An 18,096-nucleotide genomic window follows, 5' to 3' on the forward strand; every position below is an offset into this window, starting at 1 on the left:
AGGGCAGTGAGTACATCACTAATTTGAAGAATGCTCTTTTAGGCACTGCAATATCTATCACCTTTTGCTTGCAGACGGCAATTTGGCTACATCACTGGTACAAACCATTCCGGTCCGTAAAATCACAAGCTAATGGATGGGAAGGCTTACAATGGCATGTCTGACAATGACACATGTTGTCCAAGAGACACCACGCTTTTATGAGGCCTTGCCCACCAGAGGGCATACACCAAGGTCAAGACTGGGTTTCAATACGACGGAGTCTTGGCCTTCCGAACCAACGCTGATTGCCTTCAAACCATTCCTGCTCCTGCTAATTCTATGCACTCGGAGCTGTACCAAATAACAGCAGCAACGCGAAATTGCATATTCAGTGACTATCTGTTTACTTTTATATCCTCTGTTAATGGAGCAAATGCTAAATAATACTGGCAGCAAGCGTTATTATGCTCCGGCAACATCGCTCCCTAATGGTATGTCGTGAGCGATTTGTCTAAATAAACGTCCCAGGCACTGTAAGCCGATACTGTAAAATGAACTCAAATTGAAATCTTGGGCACACTTATTGTGCGGTTTCCCTCCAAGTAATCTGGTAATTTGGGATGTGTGCATTTGGCGACGGGAAGCCTAAAAGGCTGATTGTATTGACGCATCTTCTCCCATCAATCCGAAAATCTGTCACCAAAGTTGATCGGGTAATTGTCACAAACTTGATGCACACTTATAGCTAATGGCAGCCAACGAAAAAAGGAAACCTGATATAAATAGGCATAAAATATTCACCGACTGGGAGTAGTAAAAGAAAGAAAGTGTGATGCCCTCAGGATGTAATCATTATTAAAACCACAGTGCCAGCATTGTCTGCATAATGCATCACTGTCCGCTTTGCAATTTACCACCAGATTTATTTGAGTTGTTTACTGGAATTTGCCCCTGAAAGTTACAGTCTGATGTGAAAAAATGTTTTTGGTTTAATTTATGGTGGTAAGGCCGCATTAATTTAGAGAGGATGTCAGGGGTGCCAAATCGGTCCCGACTAGCGTGGAATTTAGGCTTATTTCTTCGTGATATTGCTTGAAAATTAGATGGCTCTTATGGTGCAGAACGAGGGAAGAATTTGTAATTATATTTTTGAGGAATTACTTTCCAGTGGTATTTAGTAAATTAATGATCAACCTTCACCCTTGCAAAATAATGTCACGTTATTTTTCAAAACGTATCGGTATTGCCACGAACGTCGACTCTCCAGCTCCTTCAATACGTGTTTGTGTTATTTTCATTTATTGTTTGGGTAAACTGTGTCCGTATCCCCAGCTGACACATTAGAACATCCTCTTCATGATGCCGAAAATTTCCCCCGAAACCTAATTTGTCTCTGCGGCGCAAACGTTCGCAATATTCATGCAGCTGGCTGATGTCTATTGTGGCAAACCGTGTGGAGCGCTGAAACCAGCTCCGCATTCTTCGGTGCCACACTTTTTGTCACTTCTATTGCGATGCAGGAATTGATTTTCAGAAATCCTCACAGTTATGTTGCCAGTGAAATGTTTATTTTTTCTTTCTTTTTTAGCCCGTTTCATAAATAAACGAGTGTAAAACTTCGTGGCTTTTCCAGGACTTAGGGGAAGGGAAAAAGCAACAAGAGATGTTTTTTTAAAAAATATATTCGGAGAAAAAAAAGTCTGTGTAGGTTTGATCCCGTCTCCACATCTTCATTAAAGACATTATATATTTCTGAGGTGATTCGATGTTCAGCTGTTTTTTTGTTTAGTTTTACATATATATATAAAATATGCAACGGCAATACATTTTCCTGACGAAAGGAGGCTGTTTGGTCTTGACTCCACGGCTATAATGCTCATGGTTAAGAAATATGACGTATTCCGACAAGAGCAACATCAGCCTTTCTTATAAACCCGCTACATGCAGCTTCTGCGAAAATGGGTGTTTTTTCCCCTCCTCCAACAAGAAGGATTGTGTTGTTTCTAACCAATCACGTTGCTCATAAATGACTGTACCCTTGAGCACTGGTGTGTGATGATCAATTGCCGGGCATGGCAGCATGTATTTTAATTAGAACATTGCACGGTGCAGAAGGAACGATGCAAATCACCGGGCGCCACATAATGCCAACATATTCAGCATGGCGTACACGTTTTAATGTGGATTTATATGCACGCATATGTAAAACCACTCGCGTTCACGTTACGGCTTGTAGCACGACGGCATGACATTGACACGTGCGATGCAACGTCGCGGTGTCGCATTGCAAAACAGAGTCTCGCCAAATGACACCGTGGAAAGTGTAAACCTCGCGACGCAACCGGTCGTGGGCAGCAATGCTTTGCGACCAGTGCTAAAATAAAAAAAAAATTGCTCTCGCGGCAACAAGCACTTCCAGACGTCCTGGCAAACGCCTCGGTAGGTGGATAAGATTGCACGGCACCACGGTTGAATTTGCCGTCCCCTTCCCTATTGTGACCAAGCCTTGCGACGCTTTAGCCTCCTAAACCAGCTGGGGGCACGGTGATCCTGTTCTTGTGTTTGACAAAATTGTGTTCGTTTTGTTTTGTATTCTGTTGTTTGCTCCGGGAATTGAGTAATGCTCCACTGTGCAGAATAACGCACTTGGGTTCCAATTCGTGAAATGGATGCATTGCCTAGAGAGTGTCCCCAATTTAGTGGGAATATATACATGTACGTTGCAATTTGGAGTTTAATATATGCTTTTGTGTTCACGGAAGATAAGACCACCCAGGGGATTGGAAATATATTACATGGGTTGCGATGTAGGTGATGAAACATGAGCAGCAATGGAAAAGGAAGTGGGTGCACTAACTAACAAGGTCACTTATCCATGTGTTTTACACATAAATGGCCAAAAAGTAAAAAAAAAATAACCATGATGCGTAACATAAGACTGCTCACATGCACACAGTGCGAGCCTCATCTGCAGGTGAAAATCCTGCTGCTCGTTGTCTTTAAGGTCGGTGGTTTAAGACTCCAGCCATCACCGTCTGAGTCTCTTATCGACTGAAATTTACTCGACCATATTTCACCGGTGGGTCTTTCTCTACACAAACTCCCTGAGGACAGACCTCATAGTTCAACGCTAAATTATGTCTCCATTGCCGCTGCTGTGCAGAGCTGATATTTTTTTTACTTTGGTTGTTTGGTGCCCACTGTTTTTTTTGCTTCGCTATAATTTTCCGCAAAAATGCATTCGTAGGTGGAAAAACGGTCGACGTTTATTCCCGCTCTCATCTGAAGTTCATTATCGCCCCGCACAATGCTTATACATGCATTCATATGCTGAGGAATGGTTTTAGTTTTATTCATTTATTTGAAATGAAACACTGAACAGAAAATGCTAGGGCAATTTTCAAATAGTAACCGTAGATTACCAGAGTGCATTAATGTCAACAGTGACTAAACTGTTGTTTGACTGCACGTGCAGTCTTCATTCAATTTACGTTAAATGTTTCCCCCAAAACGTGTTACCTCATTGTGCACGTGTGGCTACGTAAGGTGTGAAAAGTTCAAAATACATACGTACATAACAGCGCTATTTCCCATTTTGAATTCCGCAACTGTGTAATGAGTTAAAACTCCAAATCTGCAAGGGAAATATCCGACTGCTGAGTGAATAATGTGGCAGAAAGTGCCAATATAAAACAACTTCCACTCTACCGCAGTGATCCACAGGTCTTTGATTTATACAAATCCTATACTTCCCAACCTTCTATTTATATATTTTCTCTCACAATTTATTATTGAAGCACCACTTAAAGCTTTGGAAAGCACTTTGTACAATCAAAACATTGATTTTTTTCTTTTTCTCTTCCTGATAAAAAGCCCCCATGAAAGTGAAGATTATTCCTAAGTAAAAAAAAATCTTAACTTTATCTTCATCTAATTGAAAACACCAATTTGTATGTTTTTGCACGTGCAAAATGATATTGTTGGAAATTCAATCGTTTTAAAAGAGCACTTAATTCAGCATGCACTCATGTGGCTCATTGGTATCATTGTCTTTCCCTTCATGCTCACACTGAGCACGCTGGTATCATACCCCAGCGTTGTATTCCACCGTGGTCACCGGTTGTGATTAATAGCAGTGACCTCATAATCCATAAATAATCTGCGCACAATAATGGCTTTGCTGACTTTGTTGGGGCTGCGGCTGCGCGTTTTCTTTCTCTCTCTCTCTCTCCGAAGTCCCTACCGACCACGGAGTTGCCACGCGTGAATAGAACACCTAACCGTGCCACTTGATGTCCGCGTGTTGAGTGATCACTCCTCTATCTCTTTTCTTCCCGTGAATTGATGTGCTTTCAAATGGCGGTAATTGTTCAAATGTGTGAGCCTGGAACCACACAAAGGGAAACTAAGACGGTTATCAAAGGGCAATGAGGAATAGAAAGAAGACTGAACATAGATGAGGGGCTTCAGCGGGCTCCTTCCAACCGCCCCCCCCCCCCATACCTATCATAGCCAATTTTGAACACCTGGGTGTCACTGCCTATGCAGTTCTAATGGTCTCTGGCCATTCGAGAAGACCAAACCGTCCCTGTTATGAAACCGATGGTTTTGTGTTAATGACACGTGTTTTTTTCTTTCATATTCGTGGTGCTATTCATAGATCGGTATTAAAATTTAGCTCTATAATGTTGGGAAAATAAATAAAGACGCAGCCCCAATCCTCCTGGACTATGCGGTGCCTGGGATGTGGCAGTATAGCAAGTGGGTCATTAAACTTATCTCTGTGGACTTTTGCGTGTTGTTACTTAACTCTACACATTACGTGAAAATGAATTTAGCTAAACATTGTTAGGAAATAATTTAGGATAAAATTATAGGTGATTTTAATGAAAAATTATGTCATTATTTAAATGACTGCTAGACAAAATGCCTCCCCACACTTTGTCGGTCACGGCGATTGTTGAACCATCCTACACCACGCCGGTCAGTTCAAGTTGGTCATTGGGATGGCCCAGCACTGCCTCTGATGTATCTTGCCGCTGATGCAAGCCACATCTTAGAATGTAACTCGTCAGGTGAACAGATTCAAAGCGGAGAATGCTAACCATGGCACCACCGATCCACCACGCAGTCACGTTATATTCAATTCTACGTAAATGTCTATTACAATCTTAGCTCTCGAGTTCACCACCGCTGAACACCTTACAACAGGCATCACCGTACACCCACTGGAGCCAAAGAATGCGAACACCAAGCAGTTAGTAAATCATCGGACGGACGGATGGGTGTATGAGCACTTGAAAGAGTTGCCCGACCTGATCGCCCATCCCTCTGGAAGTCGACGTGGTGCCAGTCGCCATCGTTGACCTTGCGCGGCGACGCTCGCAGCTTGATGGTGCCCGAGCCCATGTCCAGCAGCAGGTGCAGGTGACCCTCCAAGAGCTCCATGGCAAAGAAGTCCACCTTGCGAGGGTTGTTCATGCTGCGCGGGGGCCACAAAGAGGCAAAAAGGGGGAAATCGGTGAGGAGGCCTGAGGGTTCAGAGGGTGAATGTTTGGATGTTGATCATCGTTGGAAGGCGGTAGGAGGAGGATGAGTGATGCACCCCCTAAGGAGGTGTCGTTGGGATCTGGAAATAGAAAAAGTTGGTGGTGTTGGAGAATTGCGAAGGGTTTCATTGTTGAAGAGGTGGCAGTGAAGTTTGTGATATTATTTAAATGTCGGTGCGATTTCAACACTGCTGAGATGTGTTATTCACTATTGTGTGTCAAGCAAGAGAAGAAAAGGATGAATCGGCTTGTCGTTAATGTCTACAGAGAAGCAAAACTACGTGTGTTCGTATATATATACTTTTTAGACTTGTCAACTCATTAAATTGAGAGTATTTTGTCTTCCCAGTGGACAATCACACCATATCTGCTTTTCCAGCGGTGGTATAACAACAACTAAATATAGATTGCCTGTAACCAAGTCACTGGGAATGCGTCCAATCTCGTCAGATCTCGGAAGCTAAGCAGAGATGAGCTTGAATAGGCGACCGCCGTACGTGCATCGCACATTCGACACGAAGATACGAGGCGCTCCAGATCGATGGCAACACATTTAGTCTTGAAATACCTGTAAAATGCCACAAAATGTATTTTACACCCAGGCAGGTCTGTACCAGGCCTCCAAGAGGCACGTGGCTGGTGTGCATACAAGGTAACTCAAGAGTTCACCCAGCCACCAACTGGGCCAGAACCATTATTGAGCGCCCCTGTACATATATATACATGGAACGCCAAGAAGATCGGCTCCATGGCCTTCGACTTCCACTCCAATGAGCCCAATGGGCTGCTGCTCTACACGCACGGCCGTGTAGAGCATGTACTCTTGAAACTAATAGCAAATAGGGACCTTGTAATCCAGGATTGGGCAGCCTGCGGCTCCGGAACTGCATGTTGCTCTTTAAGGACTGCTTCGAGACGTTGTTTATTCAGGATCGCCTCCTATTCACAAGCATTGCGGCTCTTGAAAATTTTAGTTTTTTTTATCGAATAGAAAAAAAATGTATCTTCTTGTTATTTTGGTTGCCAACCCTTGTTTGTAAACCAACACAAATGACTCTTTTGCTACAAAAAATAAAGAATTAGGGGCTGCCCATTTCTACTGACTGTGCCACACACAACAGGCTTCATAGACTGCATGGCTATGTTGCAGGCAGCAGAAGGCAGTGCCGAATCCATCACTGTACTGCACTTCTATACTCCCTGCATGTGCTCCCCTGCCTTCATCAACCTACGCTGACCAGCGTGGTGAAGTACGGCGAAAATAACTCCCCGTGACCCACACGGCACGGGGAGGGCCTCACTCTGCGCTGACCTGACAAAGCGCTGCGCTGGTAAGTGTGCAGCGCGTCCCAAGGAAGACTCAGAAAAACCATCGTTATCATCGTGTAAGCGGCGCTCTCTCGGTGACCTTTGCTCGCGCGAGGTGTTTCCCTGACCTTTCGCGCGCCGATAGGAGAACCCCCGTGGCTCCCTTGGGCCGCCCGTGCGTGTAGAGCAGCAGCCCATTGGGCTCAGTGGAGCGGAAGTCGAAGGCCATGGAGCCGATCTTCTTGGCGTTCCAGCGCGGCAGGGACACGTGCGACTCGGGCGTCTCGAAGGAGATGGGGTCGAGCGTGGCCACTTCCTCGCAGCGGAACACCACGTTTCCGTGGACCTTCATCTTGGGGTCGTTCGCCTGGGCGAGGCGCGACAGCTCCAGGCGGACGTCGTTGTTTTTGTACACGACCTGCGAAGCGAGCGAGACATTCCCCGGAGGAGAGAGATTGCGGAGCTGCTACAACAAACAATTAGATCGCTTCGCTCGCCTGTTTAGCATGCACGCGGAGCGCCACGGTGGCGAGATGTTAACTAGTTTAACACGTAGGCTTTCGAGACCAATATCATCTGTAATGCGGGTTTTTTTGGATTAGATCGCGTAAATATATAAATGTGTCGTTAAATATATATGTATATATGTGTTGGGTGGTGGCGGGCTTAACGACACATTTACGCGATCTTACCGAAAAAACATGTTTTATGGAGATGTTAACTTCCTCGCCTGTTATACAGGAGGTTGTGGGTTCAATCCCGACCCTGACACCTGCTGTATATTTGGAGTTTGCGTGTCTCTTTCCCCGTTGTCGTGTGGATTTTTCTCCAGGTCGTCCGGTCTTCCCCCCACATGTATAAACATGCATTTAGAGTATTTGGCTGCAATAAATGTACACGTGATAAGCCACTTCGTTGAGCTATCATTTGAGGCCAGGTCGCTTCTGAAAAAGAGCTCTATAGTGGGCCTTACTTGGAAAATGTTTTAAATAATTAAATATACTTCGAGGGAGACCAGTGGCGGCCGGTGGAGAAATATATTGGTGGGGTACAGAAACCAGTGGGGGAGGGTGGTGTATCCAATTTATAATCATTATAATGAGCAGGTAAGTATTGGTAAGGGTGTTTTTTTGTCTAAAAAATGTTTCATTAGTGGGGCCATGACCCAGCGGGCCCCCTCTATAACGATGAGCTTGCCCACTGGATGGTGGCAAAGCTCATCATTGGATCGACACAGAAGGACGCGGTAATATGGGGGGGGGGAATGCATGCACGTGCATACGTCACGTGTGTGTAGGCGGCACTGGGTGAGACCCCTCTGTGAGCCCCCCCCCCGACCCCTCTCCCCAAGACTCGCACAGTAATCAGTCATCTGTGCCGTGAGTCCTCTGTCAAACACTGCACTGGCCATTTATAATGCACTGCCGTTTCTCCGCGTTTCATAATTTACTGCTTCATGAATGCATTAAAAAAAAGGCCCTGGTAGGGTGGCTCTGAGGGGGTCGGAGACAAAGAGAGACGTTGTGCTGCTGAGATCCCGAGGTCAAATCCAGGATTCAAACAACCCAGAATCAAACTGGGTTTTCAAGTTTGATAAGTGGATGATCCTCAGGCACAGTTACCGATGACTGGTAAAAAAAAAAGGTCCATTTGAGTTTGCAGGTTAATTTGATACAATTTCAGTACGGCAATTAAAAATGTGAATTTGACTGCCATGCAACTAACATCCCTGTCGCGTCTTGCCAAAGTGCAATGTCCCGAGTGTGGATAAGAGGTCAACTGCAGGGATATCAGAAATAGTTCTGGGTGGGAGATAACAACCGTCACGTGGTCACCTGTCAAGTGTTTTCGAAATGCAAACAAATTTCATAAACTCGGCAGAGTAGTAACTTAAATGCTCAGAAAGGCCCTTCTCAGGGTCACTCCACCAGAAGCATGGGGCCAAACCTTACACATCGACTCTCTGGAAGAAGTCCTGTAATATCGCCTCCCATGGGTCGTTTTCCCTTTGATGGAGTGATGCACTTCTCTTTGAGAGCTTCGAATGGATACTCCATCTCCTACCATGGCACTTACAGCACGATTGGAATAAAATTCGGGAAAAAGCAAAACAACGCGTAAAGTTGCATTGTTTCTGGATCCAACGGCAAACACTTACGCACGGCACAAACAAATTCCTCTATGATTCTCCTAGATGACAGCTTTAGTCATTGGTGGACTTTGAGGTCACTAGTATAGTAGGTAAGGAGATACATATATCGATGAGCCTAGTATTGTATATGATGATCTGTACAGCAACACAATGGGCTTTGCTGCATTGTAATAAAATATTAATGGATACTTGACCAATATTTCCCGCTGTTATCCACAATAAAGTTCGACAGTGCCGCTATCCTAGAAAAGCATAAATAAAGTTTATGTGCAACCAGCTGTAAGGCACAAAAGGTAGTAGCATGCAAGGCACAATGGGAGAACTTGATTCAATGGTGACCATTGTGCCTGTTGCTTTCTATGAACAAAATATTCTTTGGTTATTTCGGTAAAGTTCACATAGTTAGAAATAAAATAAAATAAAACCACGACGTTTCGATCACAGCACAAGCGGTCGTCATCATTCGTCTGTTGACGACCGCTTGTGTTGCGATCGAAACGTCGTGATTTATTTTATTTTATTTCTAACTACGTGAACTTTTCCGAAAGAACCAAAGAGTATGGATTATGGACAACATGTTTGTGTGTATCATTGATCTTATTTGTTTCCAGCCTGCACTCACTTTTCTGTCTGATGAGTTTTTTTTATATATATAACAAAAAGAAAGTGATTAGAATTGCTTTGCAATTCATCCGTCGTGAGGCTGATGAAATGAGTACCGCTTTGTGGAAAGGCAAAAGCAGGTGTTCTGTACATCGATCTGACCCTGTCCTACCATGGTATGTAGAATTTCCACCACTGGCACAGGGCTCTGAACAGAAGTTGGGCACGAAACCCGAGGCTGATTTTTTTTAACAGCAGCAAAAAATACTTAATGGTTACAGTGTGCGCATCCTCAGATTTTGGAGAGTCGCCATTTGTAATAAGTTAAATAGTAAATTCACCAATGTAGCCATCTGTAGTTTAGAAGCAGGATGGGACATTTGCAGTCGGTATATGTAGGCCAATTAAACGTTCCATTGGCTTCATTTAATAGAATATTCAATGCTTTGGGAGCTACGCTGCCAGTGGGTTGAATTGGAGTAAATGCTCCAATCTGCTTAATTTCTCACATATTTCACACCTTTAATTTTACCACCTTAATTATTGCTGTATATATATGAATCTCAAACTTTGCACGTGAGAACTAGCATAGAGGAATCTTTGGAAGGGTATTGAAAGGCACAAAAGACCGTGGTTATTTTTTAATACATGTTTAATGTAGGCTGTTTTTTAAAGCTTAATTATGCAATCTATTTATTGTAAAATAAATTGTTATAAATGTGCTGAACTCACACCTCTATCTTAAACCTGTTAGCTGATGTACCACATGTGTCTGCTAGTTCAGCGCTTGCTTTATGTTTCCCTATTTTAAATGGGATAACGATACAAGATGAACTCCATTTTTTTAGTGCCAAATTACACTCAATATACTCGCATTTACACGTTGTAAGCACGGTTATTTCAGTAGTGTTTCATGTTTCCCTTTTAGACAAATAACGTTTTTAATCAACGCGCGTGTTCCTTGTACAGTGAGGGAAAAAGTATTTGATCCCCTGCTGATTTTGTACGTTTGCCCACTGACGAAGAAATGATCAGTCTATAATTTTAATGGTAGGTTTATATGAACAGTGAGAGACAAAATAACAAAAAAATCCAGAAAAACGCATGTCAAAAATGTTATAAATTGATTTGCATTTTAATGAGGGAAATAAGTGTTTGACCCCTCTGCACAACATGACTTAGTACTTGGTGGCAAAACCTTTGTTGGCAATCACAGAGGTCAGACGTTTCTTGTAGTTGGCCACCAGGTTTGCACACATCTCAGGAGGGATTTTGTCCCACTCCTCTTTGCAGATCTTCTCCAAGTCATTAAGGTTTCGAGGCTGACGTTTGGCAACTCGAACCTTCAGCTCCCTCCACAGATTTTCTATGGGATTAAGGTCTGGAGACTGGCTAGGCCACTCCAGGACCGTAATGTGCTTCTTCTTGAGCCACTCCTTTGTGCCTTGGCCGTGTGTTTTGGGTCATTGTCATGCTGGAATACCCATCCACGACCCATTTTCAATGCCCTGGCTGAGGGAAGGAGGTTCTCACCCAAGATTTGACGGTACATGGCCCCGTCCATCGTCCCTTTTATGCGGTGAAGTTGTCCTGTCCCCTTAGCAGAAAAACACCCCCAAAGCATAATGTTTCCACCTCCATGTTTGACGGTGGGGATGGTGTTCTTGGGGTCATAGGCAGCATTCCTCCTCCTCCAAACACAGCGAGTTGAGTTGATGCCAAAGAGCTCCATTTTGGTCTCATCTGACCACAACACTTTTACTGAGTTGTCCTCTGAATCATTCAGATGTTCATTGGCAAACTTCAGACGGGCATGTATATGTGCTTTCTTGAGCAGGGGGACCTTGCGGGCGCTGCAGGATTTCAGTCCTTCACGGCGTAGTGTGTTACCAATTGTTTTCTTGGTGACTATGGTCCCAGCTGCCTTGAGATCATTGACAAGATCCTCCCGTGTAGTTCTGGGCTTATTCCTCACCGTTCTCATGATCATTGCAACTCCACGAGGTGAGATCTTGCATGGAGTCCCAGGGCGAGGGAGATTGACAGTTCTTTTTTGTTTCTTCCATTTGCGAATAATCGCACCAACTGTTGTCACCTTCTCACCAAGCTGTTTGGCAATGGTCTTGTAGCCCTTTCCATCCTTGTGTAGGTCTACAATCTTGTCCCTGACATCCTTGGAGAGCTCTTTGGTTTTGGCCATGGTGGAGAGTTTGGAATCTGATTGATTGATTGCTTCTGTGGACAGGTGTCTTTTATACAGGTAAGAGTGACTCCTAATCTCAGCTCGTTACCTGTATAAAAGACACCTGGGAGCCAGAAATCTTTCTGATTGAGAGGGGGTCAAATACTTATTTCCCTCATTAAAATGCAAATCAATTTATAACATGTTTGACATGCGTTTTTCTGGATTTTGTTGTTATTCTTTCTCTCACTGTTCAAATAAACCTACCATTAAAATTATAGACTGATCATTTCTTTGTCAGTAGGCAAACGTACAAAATCAGCAGGGGATCGAATACTTTTTTCCCTCACTGTATATCAAGATTGTTCGAATAACATCCCTTCAACAAATAATAAAAATGTCCGTGACAAAATATTGAATTACATTAACTTACAACAGTGCATTGTGTGACAGGTGACAGATTAAAAGTCACCAGAGGATGGACATTAACAACATCGCCTGGTGCGCGGCATTGTGGAATACCTGGGATACCTAATTGCTTGAGCAGAAGCATCAGCAACTCCTGCCATGCGAGTGTTTGTTTGGTCATGTGATGTCAATCGATCCCGCTTCATCCCCAATCTAATGGGCAATCGAATCCGAGCCGTTACGTTGTGTTTGCATCAGAATTTTCGACACCCGCACGTTCACTTGCGCCAAACGTTCAACACTGCACACACTCCACTCTTTGTGCCCGCAACATCATTTTTACAAAAGGTCGGCTTTCTAAATTTACATTTCATTTAGTTTCAAAGATTGCATTTGAATAAAAGATACGGTTAGCTGGGAAAAGGTGGAGAATATGAATGGGGACGATGTGTACTCCGACCTTTTCACGAAAACCGTCGTAATCTCAATTATTATTATGATCTGTGTGGAAAGCACCCTAATTTGAAAGTGTCGCAGTGCAGTTCTGGGCGCCCTTTAGTTTTTTATGGGAGGAGGGGGGGGGGTGTGGACATTGACTTTGACGAGGAACCGGACACATTTCCAGTGGAAAGTTTGTTTGCGCTTTGTTCAATACTCCACCCGCCAGGTACAACGCGGGACACATTAAATGTCCCCGTCGTGTGCTCGGTGCATACATAATCTCACAGGTCGATGGTGAAACATTTTGGCTATGAATTTGAAGGCAGTTTTCGAACTTAGCCTTGCATTTTCATGGGGAACGTCAGAAAAATAAAAAAATGTCGAGATAATGCCTTGAATTGTTGTGCCTTCTGTTTGTCGATTTAACACGATTGTGTGCAAGGAGGCGTGCCTATCCCATTTTAAAGCTAAACAGATGTCGGAGCTGCTACAGATCTGGTGATTAATTAAACAATAACATTGCGGCACTAAAATGTTTTGTTTAATTGTGACAAGAGAGCTAGTAGTTCTCAAGCGTCTTACAGTTTTAACCTATTCCTACGAATTGGTGTAATGTTCTTAAATATTAAGTTCATTATTGTTTTTTTACACACTTTCTTGATGTTAAAGTCAAGTATGTGAAGACTAGCTGAAGTCAAGACGTAAAATATTGTCATGTTCATAAAACATATTTAGTGCCCAGTGATAAAAATATATAAAAATACCCACCACAAGTAATTTTCCACAAAGCAATTAAGGCTCATGGATTAAATTGTATTTAATGTGGCATGGATTTAATGACACATAAAACAAATCCTATATATTTTTTACTCTTCAAGCTGTGGTTATATGTGGCAATGGTTATGTGGTAATAAACACAATATCTCGATTCAGCTCAGCTGTTATCTCGTCTCTGGAAAGAATCCAAACAGACATGCCTTATTTCTCTTAGGCTTGAACAAATACACAAAGAAATGCTGGATTCCCACCCCCAAGGGTGGCCGTTTACACAAGGCTCTCGCTAAATTAAATTCCATCTCACTGGCCTCCGCTGGATTTTTGTTAAATCTTTGATTTTTTCTCATTGTTTTGCTTTATTTTGCTTATGACATTTTGGCAGGGAAAAAAAACAACCACATTTTTCAAGCCGTGACATTCTTCCTCTTTGTATTGGAAGCATTTTTTTGAACCCTGTTGCTTGTGATGCATAGGTTAAGGGCCCAGATTTGTTTGTCATTATTAATGTTGCGTTGCACAGCTTAAGAGGGAAAATGTAATTAATTGTGCTGGTGAATGAAAAGCCAGTAATCTCATATATGGTCTTATTAAGTGAGAAAATGTTCTCATTTGCTTTGCTGCTCTGCTACACCTGGTGCATGTGTATTCGCAAACAATTAAATCACCCTAAATTATTGCAGGCAACCTATATTAGCCACTGCTGTGTAATAGGTAATGCACACATTTGTACGTGTAATTGGCTTGATATTAAAACAATTTTAAAGACACGTCAAACCAGTCACATTCCTAATTGGGATAAAGCGAGCGTTCATCGTCTCTTATTAATTAAATGTTGGAACACAGATCACCACCTTTTGTTGACAGCTGCTGTTCCCAGGCATTTTTTTAAACAGTAAAATTTATGAAAGATTGTTATTATTGTTGTATCGACCAATACACGTCTAATCTTTAAAGCAAAACTTGGTAAATTTAAATATTTGTAGTTAACAGTTGCAGGAATTCGATTTATATTTAACTTCTTTTGCACTGTTATGTAGCCAACCGTGCTAATCAGGCTTGGCTGGTTAAAAGCTTATATAAAATAATATAAAATTGTGTGAGTGTAAGATATCCCGTGTACACATGTGTTGTGCCTCCTCTGAAATTACTCTATTGTATTTTCCCCATCTGGAAGGACGTAATTGTAACCAAAACATTGAAATTATTTGCAGAATTGGCCACCCAATTATGCTCAAATCAATTGCACAGAGATTTACATGTGAATTGAAGCAAAATGCATAAACTTGAAACAAATTGCATGAAGACAAACATGTGTGTCTGCCAGGAGTTAAGATTTGTATTATCTGTCAAGGTAATATTAAATCAAAGTAAAAAAAAATCTTAATATTTTCATTTGCACTCATAAAAAAAATATCCCCAGTAAAAATGGAAATAAACACATCCAACAATTCATCAAAGACGCTGGGTTGAGGAGTTAATCAGACGCCTCTACAAATAAATGTAATTGTGGAAATAAAACTTATATATTGCCATCACTAAATCATGAATAAAAGCTAATGAGTGTGAGTTATTTGTTCCTTGGAATGAAATCCAATGGCATTAACAGCTGCACTGGCAACAACGTGACTTAACTCGACATTGGACCGTGCCGCGCTCACCCGTCTACTGCCCTGATCGCACGCAACGAGACACACTGCGGAGAGCACTATCCATTGTCCACACTTTGGACACCACTCTAGCCACTGCAGAACACTTGTTAGAGGGCAGCAGCTTTTATTGCAGCTGCTAATTGGCACCAGCGAGCTCTAGGCTATTTCACCAGAGCAGCAGATTTAATAAGGTGGAAAATTACAGCTCCGAAGATGTTTCACACGCGTTAGCGGGTGCGGTATTCCGTGCACAAACAGCACAAGTAAGGCATACATACATACACTTGTGATTAAAACGCCACTCGCTTCTGGTGGTTTGAGTCAGTGGGCATGAATACGAAGGGGAAATGTCGCGCGATTAGTCGGCGATACTTTGCTGAATTTTGTTTCCTTGGCGGCGTCTCGTGCTACTGTTCGTCGCCGCGAGATAGTGCCGATGATGTCCGCGTGGCAAGATTATCATACACTAAGGCACATCTGACCAAAGTTGTGTAAACAAACAGCTCGCCCTGCTGCAGACGTAATTAGTGCACTGCAGCGTCGTTGCCGTACATTTAAGCAATGGCTCAGCCACGCAAGCGGAATTGAAAGGCAGCTTATGGCGACGTTTAACTCACCAGGGTACGAAGGATTTCCACACAAGTTTTAATCTTTTTTTTGGGGGGGGGGGGCGGGTCACATTTTCGAGCTGTCACCTAAGGATATTTGCACCCGATCTCGTGTTTCCTGAATGTACGCGCACGTATCCACTTGCCACGCCGAGCGGTGTTAAATGAGCAAAGCCAAAAGAGGTCGTCCATTCTTTTGCACTGGCTGAAAGTGCTCACTTAATTCAGAGAATACTTAAGGAAGCTTCGCTGCTTTCGCACCAGCGCCTAAGGGGCCAATCCCTTGGCACAGCACCAACGGAACGACGCTCGCATAACACAACCAGACCCAAAAGTCGAGAAATACCTCGGGAAATGGCACCTAAATGAGTTGGAACAAACTAGATTTGAAGCTTTCGTGACTGCAGGAATTACTCTTTGCACTCTTTAGTTCTATTCGGTAAAGTCACGTAGGTAAAAAAATGAAACAACAAAACTCACGACGTTTCGGCCACAACACAAGCGGCCTTCATCAGGTGAAGGGACCAGCGCTGTCTCGAAGACTGCGCTGGAGTGAAACACAGCCAAGCTCAGACCACGACCTTTAAGCTGTGTGAGAGGGATTAGGGTGCCTTGACAAAGGAATTAGCATAAAAATTAGCATTTAATTGGCGGACTTAGCATGATGAAAGGTGCAGCTCAGTGATCGGTGACGGCAATGCACCCGCCTGTGCTGCGAAAGTTTGGGGTACCACTACTTGAAAAAAAATACTGTACCAATGAAAATTAGTTTAATGTTTGGTTCGATTTAGAACATCTTTCCAATGGTTGCTTAATTTGAAACCATCTTCTCGGTTGAAATTGTGTCTGTGTTTGTAGATCTGAATTGCCTCGTGAACAAATCTCTGATAAAAACCCGTGGGTTTGCAAAGAACCTTGGTATCGGAGAAAATTATATCGTGATCACCCACAGCGTTGTAACAGTGATCAGCCACGGCAGAAGAATTCGTTCTGCCGTGTTTCAAATCTGATTTGTGCTCGCGAATTCGGTCAGAGACATGTCGCTTCGTCTCCCCGATATAGCAATCACCGCAGGTACAACCCCAATTTGTAAACCCCGGGGTACTGTAAGTCAGGAATGACATCCTTCACGGATGGGATCAGATCACGAATTTTGTGTACTGTATTGAACCGGATCTGGATCTTGTGTTTGTTTAGAATTTTGGAAATCGTTTTAGTAACGCCTGCTATATATGGTAGTGTGATGGTTTTGACCGGAGTATCCAGTGGTTGTTTCTGTATGGAGGGAGAAACAGCTTGGCGGATGGTATGGTCAGAGTATCCATTCCTTTTGAGGGCCAGGTGTACATGTTTTAATTCACTGGTCAGGTGGTGTTGGTCTGAAATGCAATGAGCCCTATGGTATAAAGTTTTGATGAGAGAATTCTTTTGGGCTGGGTGGTGGTGGGAATCAGGCTTCAAGTAGGAATCTGTGTGGGTGGGTTTCCTGTAGGCAAATTGAGTTGTATCTGCGGTGATTGCTATATCGGGGAGACGAAGCGACATGTCTCTGACCGAATTCGCGAGCACAAATCAGATTTGAAACACGGCAGAACGAATTCTTCTGCCGTGGCTGATCACTGTTACAACGCTGTGGGTGACCACGATATAATTTTCTCCGATACCAAGGTTTTTTGCAAACCCACAGGTTTTTATCAGAGATTTGTTCACGAGGCAATTCAGATCTACAAACACAGACACAATTTCAACCGAGAAGATGGTTTCAAATTAAGCAACCATTGGAAAGATGTTCTAAATTGAACCAAACATTAAACTAATTTTCATTGGTACAGTACATTTTTTCAAGTAATGGTACCCAAACTTTCGCAGCACAGGCGGGTGCATTGCCGTCGCCGATCACTGAGCTGCACCTTTCATCATGCTAAGTCCGCCAATAAAATGCTAATTTTTATGCTAATTCCTTTGTAAAGGCACCCTAATCCCTCTCACACAGCTTAAAGGTCGTGGTCTGAGCTTGGCTGTGTTTCACTCCAGCGCAGTCTTCGAGACAGTCTGGTCCCTTCACCTGATGAAGGCCGCTTGTGTTGTGGCCAAAACGTCGTGATTTTTGTTGTTTTATTTTTTACCTACGTGACTTTACCGAATAGAACCAAAGAGTATGGATCCTTGCAGTCACGAAAGCTTTAAATCTAGAATTACTCTTTGGTTCTTTCGGTAAAGTCACGTAGAAAGAAATTAAATTAAATAATAGAATACGACGTTTCGATTGCAACACAAGCAACAATCGAAACATCGTATTCTATTATTATTTAATTAAATGTATTTCTACGTGAGTTTACCGAAAGAACCAAAGAGCAGCTGGAACAGGTTTTGTTTGTATTTTGTTGCTTTGTAATCCAGCACGGCCCGGCCCAATTTTGCTCAGTTGCCGTAGAGA

General features: G+C 43.1%; 1 protein-coding gene across 7 annotated transcripts in view; it reads right to left on the minus strand.

Annotated features, from left to right (window-relative positions):
- Positions 1–18,096, minus strand: part of LOC116943217 (neurexin-1-like) — a 394,340-nt gene that overhangs the window by 173,934 nt on the left and 202,310 nt on the right. For all 7 annotated transcript variants that reach the window (XM_032955895.2, XM_076067700.1, XM_032955893.2 and 4 more), the window contains 2 exons: positions 6,968–7,257; positions 5,298–5,464 (listed from right to left, as the gene is read on the minus strand). In XM_032955895.2, coding sequence (XP_032811786.2) covers positions 5,298–5,464; positions 6,968–7,257 — 457 coding nt within the window. The remainder of the gene's footprint in view (positions 1–5,297; positions 5,465–6,967; positions 7,258–18,096) is intronic.

The sequence above is a fragment of the Petromyzon marinus genome, chromosome 17 (genome assembly GCF_048934315.1).
Source record: "Petromyzon marinus isolate PM22_M1 ecotype Great Lakes invasive population chromosome 17, UKy_Petmar_22M1.pri1.0, whole genome shotgun sequence".
Taxonomy (NCBI): Eukaryota; Metazoa; Chordata; class Hyperoartia; order Petromyzontiformes; family Petromyzontidae; genus Petromyzon; species Petromyzon marinus.